General features: G+C 43.4%; 1 protein-coding gene across 1 annotated transcript in view; it reads left to right on the top strand.

The window, feature by feature from the left end:
- PAH (phenylalanine hydroxylase) overlaps positions 1 to 15,068 on the top strand; it is a 60,006-nt gene extending 44,938 nt beyond the window's left edge. Inside the window, exons 6-13 of the mRNA XM_015422628.1 lie at positions 1,940 to 2,136; positions 2,823 to 2,958; positions 3,487 to 3,556; positions 8,544 to 8,600; positions 8,818 to 8,913; positions 11,387 to 11,520; positions 12,801 to 12,916; positions 15,001 to 15,068. Coding sequence (XP_015278114.1) covers positions 1,940 to 2,136; positions 2,823 to 2,958; positions 3,487 to 3,556; positions 8,544 to 8,600; positions 8,818 to 8,913; positions 11,387 to 11,520; positions 12,801 to 12,916; positions 15,001 to 15,041 — 847 coding nt within the window. The 3' untranslated portion in view covers positions 15,042 to 15,068. The remainder of the gene's footprint in view (positions 1 to 1,939; positions 2,137 to 2,822; positions 2,959 to 3,486; positions 3,557 to 8,543; positions 8,601 to 8,817; positions 8,914 to 11,386; positions 11,521 to 12,800; positions 12,917 to 15,000) is intronic.
- Positions 15,069 to 15,680: the final 612 nt, after the last annotated feature.

Raw genomic sequence — 15,680 nt, 5'->3', positions numbered from 1 at the left:
CGAATCACAGGGATGCAGAATTTTGGGGCCCACAGAGATCTAAGGGGTTATCTAATCCGCCCCCTTATCCTATGGCCAGGTCCTCTGGGGCTATCATGTGGGCCAGATTCACTTTTAATAGGGTTGCCAACTTCCAGGTGGTATCTGGAGATGTCCCGCTGTGTCAGTTGATCTCCAGATGATCAAGATCAGCTCCCCTTGAGAAAATGGCTGGAGGACGGACTCTGTGGCATTATAACCTGCTGAGGTGCATCCCCTCCTTGAACCCCATCTTCCCCAGGCTCCACTCCACAGAACTCCAGGTATTTCCCAACCCAGAGATGGCAAGCCTAAATTTTAACCGGGTTACAGAACTGCAGAGCCAGAGCAGGAAGGAAGACAATATGCTGGACCTCCACTGCCTACAGAATAAAAAATCATGAGGGAGATGATTTCAGAGAACTGAAAGAGATTGGAAATAGAAGGATTGTTGTTCTCCACTGGTGAGAGCTGGTGTGGTGGGGAAATGGGGTAGGCAATGCCACAATGGCATTACATCACTTCTGGGGAAAACCAGGAAGTGACAAATGTCTGCATTAAGAATCACAGGAAATTGCATGGTAAAACTGATGATTCCTAGAGGCAACTGATGCCACTTCCTGGTTTTTGCCAGAAGTGATATAATACTCTTGTACCAACAGAGATTTAATTTTTTTTTTCCTGCTGGCCACCAGAATGGTCAATCCACTAAGTTATTGCATTTTCACTTCTGGTAAACAGGTTCCCCCGTGGGTGCATTGTTTCAAAGCCATACACAGGGTTGCCAACTCTGGCCCAGGAAATTCCTAGGGATTTGGGGGCACTGCCTGTGGAAGAAGGAATTTGGGGAGGGATTTCACCTAGAATTAGGCTTGCCAGCCCCCAGCTCCTGGTGGGGGATCCCCCAATTTCAGGGGCTTCTCCCTGCCGTGGATCAGCTGACCAGCAGGGGAAACCTTGCCCCTAAACAGGGAGGCAATGACATCACCCAGAAGTGATGTCTTTGCATTGGGGATGTCACGCGGGGATGCTCTGATATTTGGGCAAACTTGATGGTTTGAGGATAGGGTGATGTCCCCAATGTGATTATGTCATTTCTGGGTAATGTCATCATGTCAGAGATGTTGTGTGATGTCCCTGCCCACCCCTGGAACACCCCCCATATCCCACCACCGGAGCGAAGTGGGGACCTGGCAACCCTACCTAGAATCTATGGTATACTATAAATTCTGTCCCCTGAAGTTGCCATTTTCTCCAGATGAAGTGATCGTTGTAGTTTGGATATCAGGTGTAGTTCCAGGAGAACTCCAGGCCCCAACTGGACATTGACAACATTATTTGTACCCCATTTCCCCATAGGACAGGAAGCAACCAGTCAGTTATATGAGGGGAAAGTGATTGGGATGACGAGTTCTCCTCCCAAACGGTTTCTCTCAGTTAACTGTAACTCCTCTACTTTGTTTCACAGAATACAATGTAAAAGATAGCCCCATTATCCCCAGCTTCGTGCCCACGGATGTGCTTCATGGCACCCACTTGCTTATTCCCCAAAACATGTCTTCCACAAGACAAACAGCTGGGTTATTCTCTATCTCATTTTATCAGGAAATGTTTCAGAAAACCCAGAACATAAGAACATAAGAGAAGTCATGTTGGAACACGCCAGCGGCCCATCCAGTCCAACACTTTGTGTCACACAGTGGCCAAAAACCAGGTGCCATCAGGTGATCCACCAGTGGGGCCAGAACTCCAGAAGCCCTCCCACTGTTGCCCCCCCAAGCACCAAAAATACAGTACATTACCGCCCCAGACCTCAGAAATATATTCTGGTCTGCAGGAAGCAGCCGTTCAGAAATAGCTGCCCCCATCATAGAATGCTTTTAGAACATCTCAACATTTTGCAAATCCCTTTCTTTTCTAGCGGACAGACCATCCCCAGGGTGACTTACTCAGAAGAAGAGAAGAAAACATGGGGTACAGTCTTCAGAGAGCTGAAGACTCTCTATCCCACCCATGCTTGCTATGAACACAACCACGTCTTCCCTCTCCTGGAGAAATACTGTGGCTACCAAGAAGATAACATTCCCCAGTTGGAAGATGTCTCAAATTTCTTGAGAAGTAAGTAATGGTGTAGATAGGTCAAATGTCTGATATTATTGACAGTTAAACAAGTATAAGGCCAACAGTCGTGATCGTCTGACCCACAATCAAACAGTCACAAGACTTATAAAGAATGCTGTTTATGTATTGCAATCTAAAGACGCCCGAGATCCAGTAGAAACATAGCAACATATTTTGAGCCTGAATGTTAACTGAGATCAGCGTCCTATCTGAACTTAGTATTCTTAAGACTTGTTGTCTAACATTTATGAAACTGAGAGCTTTGGCACCATTATAATATCTCCTGAAGAAGATCCATTGTTTGAAACGTTGTTATGTAATCCGGAGACGACGTTGATTATGTACCTTGGTTCAAGGATTTTCTATTGATTTGTGTATCATGTTGTAGTGCTTTAGATTGCAATACATAAACAGCATTCTTTATAAGTCTTATGACTGTTTGATTGTGGGTCAGACTATCACGACTGTTGGCCTTATACTTGTTTAACTGATTGGGTCATGTTTGTCCAGGGTTTTTTTTATATTATTGACAAGCATACCACAATTATTCATTCTGTATCTGAAGTAGTAGGAAAACTAGTATAGACAAAGAATAATTAGACAAAGAAATAAATACTAAAGAATAAATCAAACAGAACATTATTATAACAAGATTGTAAGATAGATTCATTCTGTATTCAAAGGCTGCACTGGATTTCGCTTACGTCCTGTGGCTGGACTCCTGTCATCTCGGGATTTTCTGGCTGGCTTGGCTTTTAGAGTATTTCATTCTACACAATATATTCGCCATTCGTCAAGACCAATGTACACCCCAGAACCGTAAGTATTTCATCTTAGAAGGGACGCACAGTCAAATTACTGCCAGATATTCAGAAAACTGTACGAGGTCAGCAGAGAGAGCCCAAGACATTGTGGTGTCTGCGGCAGAAAATCCAAATGGTACCCTCCATGGTGGGAAGATATAATAATACATTAATTTATAGTTTGCTGCCATATTGTGACATCCCATAATCTGCTGTTCATGGTGGGACTTAATGATAGGGCCAACCCTGTTGGCTACTATATAATGGTTAATACTTTTTAAAACAGTTGTTCTCCTTTTATTTTCTTAGATCCCATAGAAAATACAGTGTTGGTCTGGTTTTAGGTCCCTCCCCGCTTTCTAGAATAAAAGTTTAATATATGGAGCCAAAAGTTTCACAAGGGAGAGGCTGGGACATGTAAATATTCAATAGTCTGTCTAGATCTTATTTATTTTATTTTATCTTTTGCAATGTATGCACTTCCCTTTTTAAAAAATGAATGTTTTTTACACAAAAAAGATTGTTTATATTCCTTGTCTTACAGAGATGTTTGCCATGAGCTCCTAGGACATGTCCCTCTGTTTGCTGATCCTAGTTTTGCTCAGTTTTCCCAAGTAAGTAAAGCCTTTAAATGATTATGACAAATAATTTCAGAAGATCACTTACAAAATAGACAAAGAGGGCATACAGATGGCTAGATAGGCTCCAAAATGTCCAGATATTATTATCAGAAAAAATAAATTTGGAAATATAATTTATTCTCAGTGCATCCAAAGACATTTTAGGAAATGAATTTATGACAGTTCTACATTTGATTGCAATGCACCATACAACTGACCTTCAGAATTCACTGCCACAGCATGTGATAATGACTAATGGTACAACTGGTTATTACCTATAAAGCCCTATATGGCCAGGGGCCAGCCTACCTGAGGGACCGCCTTGCCCCACATGTTCCCCCAAGAGCACTACAATCGGGGCCCCAAAATTTCTTGGTCATCCCAGGCCCTAAGGATGTCAAACTAAATGTGACCAGGGCCAGGGCTTTTTCGGTGGCGGCTCCTACCTGGTGGAACGAGCTCCAGGGGGAGATCCGGGCCCTGCAGGACCTTGTGCAGTTCCACAGGGCCTGCAAGACGGAGCTCTTCCGCCAGGCTTTTGAGTAGGAGCCGCCCCCCCCCCACTATACCACCACCGTCAAGACATCTTAATGGATGCATTGACAAGGCCTGAGGAAGAACTTAGAAAATACAGAAGATCGGACAAGCCGTTGCCACTGGATATGTACGCTACGGGAGTACCATCTGGAACTGTGGTGATACCATCTTGGATCTAGGATACTAGTAATTGGATAGAGTACTGTGTTTTTAGTACTGATGTTTTTATTATGTTTTTATATGTTCTTATTTATGGCAAGGCTAATGACCTGCCTCTGTTAGCCGCCCTGAGCCCACTGGGGAGGGCGGGATACAAATGTAATAAATAAATAAATAAACTGGGTAACAGAACTGTGTAGGGTTCCTAAGCCTAACAAAAGTGGAACCTGGTGGTGTACAGCACTTTTTTTTTAAGACCAGAGTTTAACAGTGCAGTCCTAAGCAGAGTTACACCCTTCTAAGTCAGTTGAACTCAATGGGCTTAGAAGGGTACAACTCTGTTTAGGAGTGTGCTGGAAAAATCTAGGGGGGGGGGCAATCTTGGCTTCAATCCAAAATACAGCTACCACCTGAATCCAAAGAAGTAAAGCACAGAGAAGAATGCAGGAAGAAGAGAGGGTACAGGTATGAACAGGTGGACTGGTGGGTTTTGTGTAACTTGGAACTGGTTCCAAATTAGGGATGGAGGAGAAGGTATGTAGAAATGCAAAGGATGGAAGCAGCTAGGTGTGAATGATTATGAATTAGAAAGGCAGGTGACTTTAGATAGGAAGCAAAGGCAAGGTAGGGCCTGTAAATGGAACTTGCCTCTTCTATATATTTATTTTGAGTATGTATATGCCGCTTTCTCTGAACACAATCAGGACCCAAGGTGGGTAAAAACAACAAAGACTATACAAATATAATTGTCTATCAAAGCACACACAAAGAAGCCCCTTCATTAAAACGGGTAAGCCAGAGCTCACATCTACAGCCTTCATTCTCCTCTATAATCTCAAGTAAACAGGGCTGCCGAGAGCCACCGTGGGCCCCTGGACAAAGATTCAACCCGAGCCCCTCCACATGACCCTGATCCAAACCAAATATCATAACAAAACAAATCACTTCGCTTGCTGTTACCATGAATCTATAGTAATGAAAGAATCGGCCTGTCTGCCCATCTATTGATTTATTTACTTACTTTATTTATACCCTGCCTTTCTCTCCAGTGGGGACCCAAAGCAGCTTACATCATTCTCCTCTCCTCCACTTTATCCCCACAACAACCCTGTGAGGTGGGTTAGGCTGAGCGTTTGTGACTGGCCCAAGGTCTCCCTGCAAGCTTCCATTGCAGAGTGAGGATTTGAGCCTGGGTTTCCCAAACCCCCGTCCGAGACTTTGACCACTATACCACACTGGCAGGGATAACTCATCAGAGAATAAAACCAGGAGACTCAAAATTGGCCACCTGCTTCAGGATGATTGTGGGAGTTCCAGGGCCAAAATGGAAAGGTGAGAGGAAACCTTGGCTCAGATTAGACAAAACACCACCACCCTGTGCTATTTGCAATGGAAGTGAAGGGTCTGTGTTTGGGGCAGGCATACCTCAGAAAATAACGCTACGTGTTTGAAAACTGCCACCAACCCCAGCATGATGCTGGAAGTTGCAGTGCCAAAAATGAAGGGAACTGGAACACCCTGAACCAGTTTATCTTCATGCCACGCAACATGTAATAAGAGAGCTTTTAAGCAACCTGTCACGAGTCTCTAATACTCAGATCTCCAGCCCGCCATGGAAGGTTGCTGGGTGACAGACTCTCAACCAGAGTTGTTGTGAGGATAAAACAGAGGACAAGAGAACAATGCAACTTTGGGTCTTCTTTGGGGGGGGGGGAGACTGGGGATGGTATTCGTTATAAATCTGATTTTTAATTATATTTAAAAGATTACATGATTTGTCATATAAAAAAGTAGCCTTTACAAAGGGCTCTTAGATCTTCCACCAACACAATAACAATGATCACAACTCAGTGCCTGAAATGGGAGTTCTAACCTGTTCCACCTGTATAACTACTAAAACACGCCAATGCTCCATTACCATTACCATACATTACCATACATTCTTTTGGAGCTGCGGTGGCTCAAGTGGTTAAGATGCTGCACTGCAGGCTGTGGAAGGTCAGTAGTTCAGCAGTTCGAGACCCAGGTGCTGCATGACGGAGTGAGCTCCCATCTCTAGCTCCAGCTCCTGCCAACCTAGCAGTTCGAAAGCAAGAAATTGCAAGTAGATAAATAGGTACCACTTCGGTGGGAAGGTAACAGCGTTCCGTGTGCCTCGCTGTTTAGTCATGCTGGAAACATCTTCAGACAGCGCTGGCTCTTCGGCTTTGAAACGGAGATGAGCACCGCAACCCTAGAGTCGGATTCGACTGGCTTTCGAGCAAGGGAACCTTTACCTTTACCTTTTAAACATTATTTTACTATTTTATTAGATCATGAGAAATATTAACTCCCCCTCCCCGGGTTGCCAGCTCTGGGTTGAGAAATACCTGGAGATTTTGGGGGCTAGAGCCTGAGAAGGATAGTTTGGGGAGGGGACAGACTTCACTTGGGTATAATGCCACAGAGTCCACCTTCCAAAGTGGCCATTTTCTCCAGGTGAACTGAATTTGGCTGCCTGGAGATCAGTTGTAATCCCAGGAGATTCACAAAGAGATTAATTAAAGAGATTAATATTAACAATGGTTCACTCCTGTACTACTATTAAGTACATTCTGTTGCCAGGCAGGATATGGATGAGAAAGACTTGAGACCAAGACTTGAAAATAAAGGGAGGGGGGGCACAGAAAAATTAGGTGGAAGGAGAGAAAAAGTGAACGAGAAAAGTGTGGAAAAGCGGGAGGGAAATTAAGGAAAAGAGAGAGTAAATTCATTTTATCTTGCTGCAACACCCTAACTGCTGCTTTGCAAGATCTGGCTGAGCTGGGTGCAAGAAAAAGAAGTGAGAAAGAGAGAAAATGACCTGCAGGCTTGCAATTACTGTATGAGCCATCAGCCTTGCTGTCTTGCCTTGCTTCACTGCTGGCTTGGTTGATCTGTTTGGCATGATCTCGACTTTGGAGAAAGGCAAGTCTAGGCAATTGTAGAGTACCTTTTACTGTGCTCAGACTTCCCTGCTCCCCTAGCGGTTGCAGCCAGAACTGCATTTTAAAAATAATGGACCCTAGCTTCAAGGTCCCAGATCCCAGATCACCACAGACTGTGACTGCAGCCATGAAATTAAAAGACACCTGCTCCTTGGGAGGAAAGCGATGGCGAACCTAAACAGCATGATAAAAAGTAGAGACATCTCCCTGCCAACAAAAGTCCGCATGGTCAAAGCAATGGTATTCCTAGTAGTCGTGTATGGCTGCGAGAGTTGGACTATAAGGAAGGCCGAGCGCCGAAGAATAGATTATTTTGAACTATGGTGCTGGAGAAGACTCTTGAGAGTCCCTTGGACTGCAAGGAGATCCAATCAGTCAATCCTAAAAGAAATCAACCCGGACTGTTCCCTGGAAGGCCAGATAATGAAACTGAAGCTCAAATACTTTGGCCACCAAATGAGAAGGGAGCACTCACTGGAGAAGACCCTGATGCTGGGAAAGATTGAACGGCAAAGAAGACAGGGACGGCAAAGGATGAGATGGTTAGACAGTGTCATCGATGCAACGAACATGAAATTGAGCAAACTTCAGAGGACAGCGGAAGACAAGAGGGCCTGGCGGGATCTGGTCCATGGGGTCGCGAAGAGTCGGACTCGACTGTGCAACTGAACAACAACAAAAAGCTTCAAGGGCCCAGGTTACTTCCAGGTGACATAGGCACATCGCACTACATTGCTGTTGGGGGGCGGGTGGCAGCCAGGAACTGACAAAACTGGGCAATCCCCCCCCAACTGGGGAATGGCAACCCTAATACTGACCTTGATGCATCAATGGTCAATATAAGGCAGCTTCATGCGGAACTGGCTTTTGTGATTAATATGCTCTTGGATAGACAAGTAACCTGATCAAGTTAAACTCTCCTGTCTGTTCACAACCACTTTTGCAGTTAGTGCCAGAAAGAGCCAAGATACAAACAGTCATGAATCAGAAATGCAGTTATATTTCAGAATTTTATAATTTGAATCTTTTAATTTAGAAATATAATTTTACCTTTTTAAAGATATCAAATCTTAAATATGTATTTTACAGGTTTTCTCCGTAACATTCATATGGTTAATATAATTGATAATCAGAAATGTTGGGGAAAGTGATACAATAGAACATAAATGTAAATATTTGCAAAAACAAAAAATAATTGGGAAGAGAATTTGGTTGACATGTTCCCTTGAAATTCTTTTTAGTGCTAATGCCAAAGTAAACATAAACCAAAAAAAACCCCTGAATAATGTCCTTTTTTATTTGTTTGTTTGTTCAAACAGGAAATTGGATTGGCTTCCCTGGGAGCACCAGATGAATTCATCGAGAAACTTGCTACGGTAGCTCTAGAATTTTATTGGGATTTTCAATATGGCCCGGCACTGATGGACTTTGAAGGGTGCAACTGTTTTTAGGGTGGCACTGTAGAGTACATAAATAACACTGGAAGATGGGCCATTGCTCTACAATTTCATCATTTGTTTGTCTTGCTCAGCATAAGATCACCAGGACTTTATGCACAGATACAACTAATGTTTGTACTTTATCTTACCTCAGGTTTACTGGTTTACAGTGGAATTTGGACTGTGTAAAGAAGGCAGTGACATAAAGGCCTACGGGGCTGGGCTGCTGTCATCATTCGGTGAATTGCAGGTATGGACCCATTGCTGTTATTCTTAATTCTGCAAAGCAGTTTGATTGTTTTTTAAAACAATAAAAATTAGGTGGTAATTCCATTTATAAGGTTGCAATTTATATGCATCATAGGGTTTTAACAGTAACTGTGATGGTCAACAAATCACAGATTGCTGTATAACTGGTGGCTGTGAATGTGAACTTTGAGCTGGAAGTCAGCCATTTATGAGCCACAAGCAAGCCACTATCTCTCAGTCCTCCCCCACCTGTTACACTGAGATGATAATACTGACCATCCTTATAGAGTTCCTGTTGCTGCTGCTGCTGCTGCGTTATTTACAGACTCTATACTCTCCCTTTCTGCCTTCATCAGGGCCACCAAGGCAGCTAACAATAACACAATTTAAATAATTAAAACCAAGTTAAAATGCACATAAAATAAAATACACATTCATAAAAAGGACAACTAGTGACACGGCAGGAAGGAGGGATCACAGAGAAAACGCCAGATGAAACAAAGAGGCACAAGACAGCAGTGAAGGGGACAGGCGAGCCTCCCTGGAGAGAGAGTTCCAGAATCTGAGTGCCATGACTGAGGAGGACCTCTCCTGGGTTGCCACCTGCCTCATCTCAGAAGGTGGGGGCTACGAAAGCTAGGAGGATGAACGTAGTGGTTGGGCAGCAGTTCCTAGTCGCAAGCCATGTAGGGCTTAAAAGGTCAATAGAAACACCTTGAATTATGCCCAGAAACAGACTGGGAGCTTGTGTAGATATGGTCCCTATGACACAGTACAGGTTGTTGAAAGGAGTGTGAATTTTAAAAGATGGCAATGAGCAGGGACCACTTAAGAACAACACTATGGAAGTACTCAGTATTGGCTTTATAACCAGTCTGGGAGAGGAGATACCATTGCCCTTCTGTCAGAGAGATCAGACTGGATCAACCATTATGCTAAATAATTTGTAGAACAATGTCCCTGCTACAACATAGTTATCTGTCCTGATGAAGAAAGAGTCAGCATCAAACAGTCTGTACTTTGCACCTTAAAAATGCGTAGTAATCTGGATACCCAATTCACTGTGAGCTGGCTGTGTTCTCAACTGGAAAAATATTTTGATAGACCGGCAACATCAAGAGCACAGTGAATGCTATAGACTGAGCCAAATATGGATCTGGGTATGCAGGAAGCTCTGTTTATGTGGCAAAGGAGAAAGCATGACTTATGGGCCCAAATGATGTGATATCTTGAAATATACTCAGAAGGGCTCTTAGCCATCCCTATTAGGAGTCCTGGTTGGGTTCAAATCCCAGCTCCACCTGGACTGGTATTAGGTGCTTTGGACAAAATCACTGTCCCATAGTTCATGTGTATAAAATAGAAAAGATAATGGCCTATAAGCCACAGGTCTGTTGGACAGATGAATGAGGCAAGGATACGTTTTCCGTGGCTGGGATCCTAACTTATGTGAGCACTGGGGGTTTCCAGTCTTCAAGAATAGGGTAAGGTAAGGTTGCCAAGCTCCAACTCAGGCGAGGGAATCTCCTGGAATTATCACTGATCTCCATACAACAGAGATCAGTTCTGCTTAGAAAAATGGCTGCTTTGGAGGGTGGAATCTATGGCATCATACCTTGGTGAGGTCCTGCCCCTCTCCAAACCCCACCCTCCCCAGTCTCCACCCCCCCCCCAGATCTCCAGGAATTTCCCAAGCAGAGTTGGCAACCCTAGGTGGGGGATCCCGGAATTACATCTGATCTGCAGCTACATAGATCAGTTCTCCTGGAGGAACCAGCAGCTTCAGAGGGCAGACTGCACGGCATCATATCCCTGGTGAACTCCCTCCCCTCCCCAAACTCCACCCACCCCACGCACCACCGCCAGATCTCCGGGAATTTCCCAAGTCAGAGTTGGCAACCCTGGTGGACATAGCAGCATGCATGGAAAAGAGTTTCCTAACCTTCCCTCTCCTTCTGGAACGTGCCATGTCCCCCAACATTTTTTACCTCGGGGGAGGGGGTCACTGAAGGTTTGAAATAGCATGGGAGGTGAAGTAGGAGTGTTCCCTCTAAGCTGAGTTGGTGTGAGCTAGCTCACTGTTCTTTAGCCTCTAGCTCACACATTTTTGTCTTCACTCAGGAAGGACGGCTCCAGAGCAAACTAATTTTTGCAGTAGCCAAATTGCTCGCTCACAGCTTTAATGCCAGTGGCTCACAAAGTAGAATTTTTGCTCACAAGACTCCGCAGCTTAGAGGGAACATTGCTCCCTTCCATGGACAGAAGTGGAAACGGAGGCTAGGCTCTACGCTCAGACCTCTGTCCTGTCACTCCATTCTAGCAGGGGAAGATCTTTGAGTGGAAGTAGCCTTAGGCACACACAGCCAACGCAGACATGTTTCTGGATATGTGACTACATCATCACATTGATCTTGGCCCCACTGAACTGGATGAATGCATCGTTTGATCAAAACCTCTCTGTCTTTCCCCTTCAGTATTGTTTGTCAGATAAACCTGCCATTGAGCCTCTCACCCTGGAGAAGACAGCAGTCCGGAAGTATCCTGTGACCGAATTCCAGCCCATTTACTATGTTGCTGAAAGTTTTAATGATGCAAAGCAAAAGTTAAGGTAACAAATCTCTCCCTGTTAGTGGAGGTCCTTTTAAATGTTCACCCTGCAGGAAGGGACACAGAGCAGAGCTGAATCCTGACATTCTCCTACAGTTTATCCAGGCTGAAATTAAATACAAGGAACAGCCTGAAAAAATGTATGAGGAAAGAAGTCTTGGAGCAACCCCAAATTCACCTTCCATCCCAAATGGATGAAGGAACACTGGCGGTCAGTACCTGTAGTTTCACCCATGGTTCTCATTCTCTGTGAAGCGTCAATGGCTGAGATGGGGAATTAATTTTATTATATATAAATACAATTATGGAACATGGGTGCCATCATTAAGCTCTAGTGTAATTGCTCTACAAATCTGTCTGATTTAATGTGGTATCTCCACAAGAGTGTACAAGAAATAGTATACAACCAGATAGAAATACAAATATATACATATTGATGTAAAATTCATGGCTTTTAAAATCCATTTTGGGCATCCAGCTATAACCACTGGCAATTTAAAATGGCATCTGAAAATGTCTGAAATCTTTCCCCAAGGCCTGTGCTTTGCATGCAGAAGGTCCCAGGTTCAATCCCCGGCATCTCTGGTTAAAAGGACCAGGCAGTCGGTGATGTGAAAGACCTCACCTGAGACCCTGGAGAGCCACTGCCCGCCTGAGTAGACACTACTGACCTTGATGGACCAAGGGTCTGAGTCAGTATAAGGCAAATTCATCATGTGTTCATGTACCTTGAAACCCTGGAGTCTACCCTGCGGTGTTGTCGTGTGCACACCTTGAGACATCAGCTCATGCTGTGCCCCACCTCTACAAGTGTGGGTTGGGAAACTTTGAGCTGCAGTGCAAGTGCTGTGCTGCAATCTGTACACACAAGGGAGAACTACGAGCACATCTGGGAGAACTATGAGCACATCTGGAGGAACCTTTGGAAATCCTGCACTTGCACGGTCAAATGGGCAAGCCACTCTTCAGTGAGATTGGATCTGTCCAAGGAAATAAAATTAATGATGATCCATAGATTAACAGTGCAACCCTACAAAAATTGTTGGTAGTGAACCCTGTTGAACAGACCTGCTTAATATTGCTCTCTAAGACCTTCTAGGCCACTCTCAAAGATATCACAGGATCTGGCAAATGTTTTAGCTGTCTGTTCAGTGTATCATTTATTTTCCGAAGCTGTCTACCTTTTACCTTTTACGCTGTTTGTGAAGGTTGCCATCATTAAAGGACAATGTTCTTAAACACACATTTGGATGCATTTGAAGTTTCTGTTTTCTCCTTCAGGAAATATGCTTCCACAATTCCTCGTCCATTCTCAGTCCGCTACAACCCATATACCCAAAGGATTGAGGTCCTGGACAATGCAAAACAGCTGAAGAATTTAGCTGATTCCATCAGCAGTAAGTAGTTGTATTTGCCGTTTTATTCCCCCTTCAAATAAATGCCCAAATCTAGATGCACTTCAGCATTCATAGAGGCCTCTTGGGTCACTGTATTCATTCAAGTGAAGTCAAATGAATGTGCATTTGCTTTCTATGCACTTTGGAGTTTCTGACATCATAGGAAATAAATAGTGCAACTAATCAAAAGAAATTCTCTCCATCCCAGTTAAAAAAAACAGGTATATTCTTTGTTCAGCAGAATCAGCTCACCTATACATTTCTTTGGAGTATACCATTTTCTCCAGTTGATTGTCAGTCTGAATTATTTTTTCGTAAATAATGGGCTGATTCACACCATCAGGTGATGACCTGCTTCTTGCAGAGAACAAGTATAAAGAAAACAGTTGTGAGTGTCTGACCCACAAATCACACAGTCAGCAAGACTGGCAAAGAAAATGCTTACTATGTATTACAATCTGAAGCACTACAACACAATAAATCAATACCTACAAATCATAAGAAAATCCTAGTGCAAAGAGACATCATCAACGTTCTCTCCGGATTAAATAACAACGTTTCAAAATTGGATCTTCCTCAGGAAATGTTAGAGTGGTACAAAAATTATCTTGTTCATAAAGTGCTTTACAAGAAGTCATGAAAGATAATACATTCAGATAGCACGCTGATCTCAGTAAACGTTCCGGCTCAAGTATGCTGCTAAGCTTCTAATGGATCCTAGGCGTCTCACTGCTTCTTGCAGTACGTGTAGACCTTCTGTATCACCTCTAGCACAACACTTTTCACTGGGGATATTCCATATATTCAGCATGAGGAACAAAGGTGAGAATAGACTCTACTTCCCCACCTCATGTCATATTGCCTCACTTCTGAGTCATGGTGTTCATGTGGCTGAAATCTCAGAAGGACTGGAGGCAGACAGAATGTAGATTTCCTAGCAGTCTAAGGATAAGTCTTCAGTACCTGCCTAGATCTTTGCCTATCCTCTTGACCCACAGACAGAAATCAATTTATGCAAATATGCAAAAAATATGTCCTCTGTTACTAGCAGTAAGCAGGTTTCCCACTTTCCATTATTTTATTGTTCCAGTATATTGCTGTCCACTGAATTTGCACATCCATCCTTAATTCTGTTTTTACTAGGACAATTTGTGAAATAAATTCCAGGGCTGGATCATGCAATTCATGGTGGCTTTCAGTTCCTTCCATTGTTTAAGACTGCAACAAAGCAGACTTCACACAATCATGTTGCATGAAGAGTCTTTTTGTGTGGTGTTTTACTGATATGCACAAATGTACTGTGCATTGGTAAAACACCATGCAAAAAGAATTTCGATAAAGCCATTTGTGCAATCATCTCAAGGTTAATCTTTTGTAGTGTTTTATCAATATGATTTGCCCTCTGCAATGAGATAGCCTATTCTGACTCCTCCCCCAGAACATATCTAGAAGAAGAAGAGATTGGATTTATACCCCGCCTTTCACTACCTGAAGGAGTCTCAGAGCGTCTTACAATCTCCTTTCCCTTCCCCTCCCCACAACAAACACTCTGTGAGGTAGGTGGGGCTGAGAGAGCTCTTTCGAGGTCTGTTCTTGAGAGAACAGCTCTGAGAGAACTTGTGACTGACCCAAGGTCACACCAGCAGCTGCATGTGGAGAAATGGGGAATCAAACTCAGTTCTCCCACATTAGAGTCCGCGCTCCTAACCACTACACCAAACTGGCTGTGACAAGGAGGCTGCAGTCATAGACGTTGATCTCATTGGGCTGCCATGGAAAATACTCATCGTCTAAGACTTTGTGGGTGGCATTCATGGCAGGGCAGTTGTGCTGTTTGCCTCTTTCTGTTGATTCGAGACAGGTTTTAAAATGGAATGGAAGCCAGTGTGGTGTTAACAGATAGAGTGCTGGGGTCCTGCAAGGAAGACCTGGGTTCAACAAATACCTTCATATCTTTTTCTGACTGTAGCCTTCCTAATCTTGTTAAGATCAAATGGGAAGGATGCTCAGTATGTGTTGCTTTATGCACCCCAGAGGAAGGACACGAGGCCGTAAACGAACTGACTTTCTTGATTTCTTTGTAGATGAAATGGGACTTCTCTGCAATGCTCTCCAGAAGATCTAACGAAGATGCCGTCACCTCTATCAACACTTCTGGTGGCTCTGAGAGCTTTGTGGCAAAAGGATGCATTGAAACAAATATCAGACATTTAGAAGAAAAATCAGGACACCAATCATTAACATTTATGTAGCCAATATTTCATATTATTTTACTGTAATTGCTCTTTGCAATTCATTATAAAGAGACATATGGTAAGTTAAAGGTCTGTAGGCAAGTAATTAAAAGTAAGCTTTGCAGCCTGCTACATGATTACCTATAACACAAGTGTAAGCAACTCATTGCCATAAGCAAGACAATTCCGGGCTCCTGTTGTCAAAGCCGCATACTTTCTAGGTCTTAGGATATGCCGCAGGTAATGCACAAGGATCTCAGTCTTCTATAAGAAATTCTTTCCAGAATATTTAGTAGTAGAGATACAAGACCTTGAAGTCAAGGAGTACCAAGTTCCTTGGAAAATTTAATATTTGATCAAGGGTCCTATTTAGGGGCAGCCAAATCGCTTTCTATCGGCATGATTTAAAAAATAGATTGGTAAATCTATCAGGTAAGAATATTTGTATGGTTATGTTTCCATTCATGCAAAGACTAGCAAGGGGTTCTTTCCTGATGTAGTTTTATCATTGCTATCCTTTTTCACGGGAG

This window comes from Gekko japonicus, unplaced genomic scaffold, assembly GCF_001447785.1.
Source record: "Gekko japonicus isolate JY-2015 unplaced genomic scaffold, Gekko_japonicus_V1.1 scaffold1969, whole genome shotgun sequence".
In the NCBI taxonomy this organism is placed as follows: Eukaryota; Metazoa; Chordata; class Lepidosauria; order Squamata; family Gekkonidae; genus Gekko; species Gekko japonicus.
The sequence above is the reverse complement of the archived record's forward strand: the minus strand, read 5'-3'. Positions and strand labels throughout refer to the sequence as shown.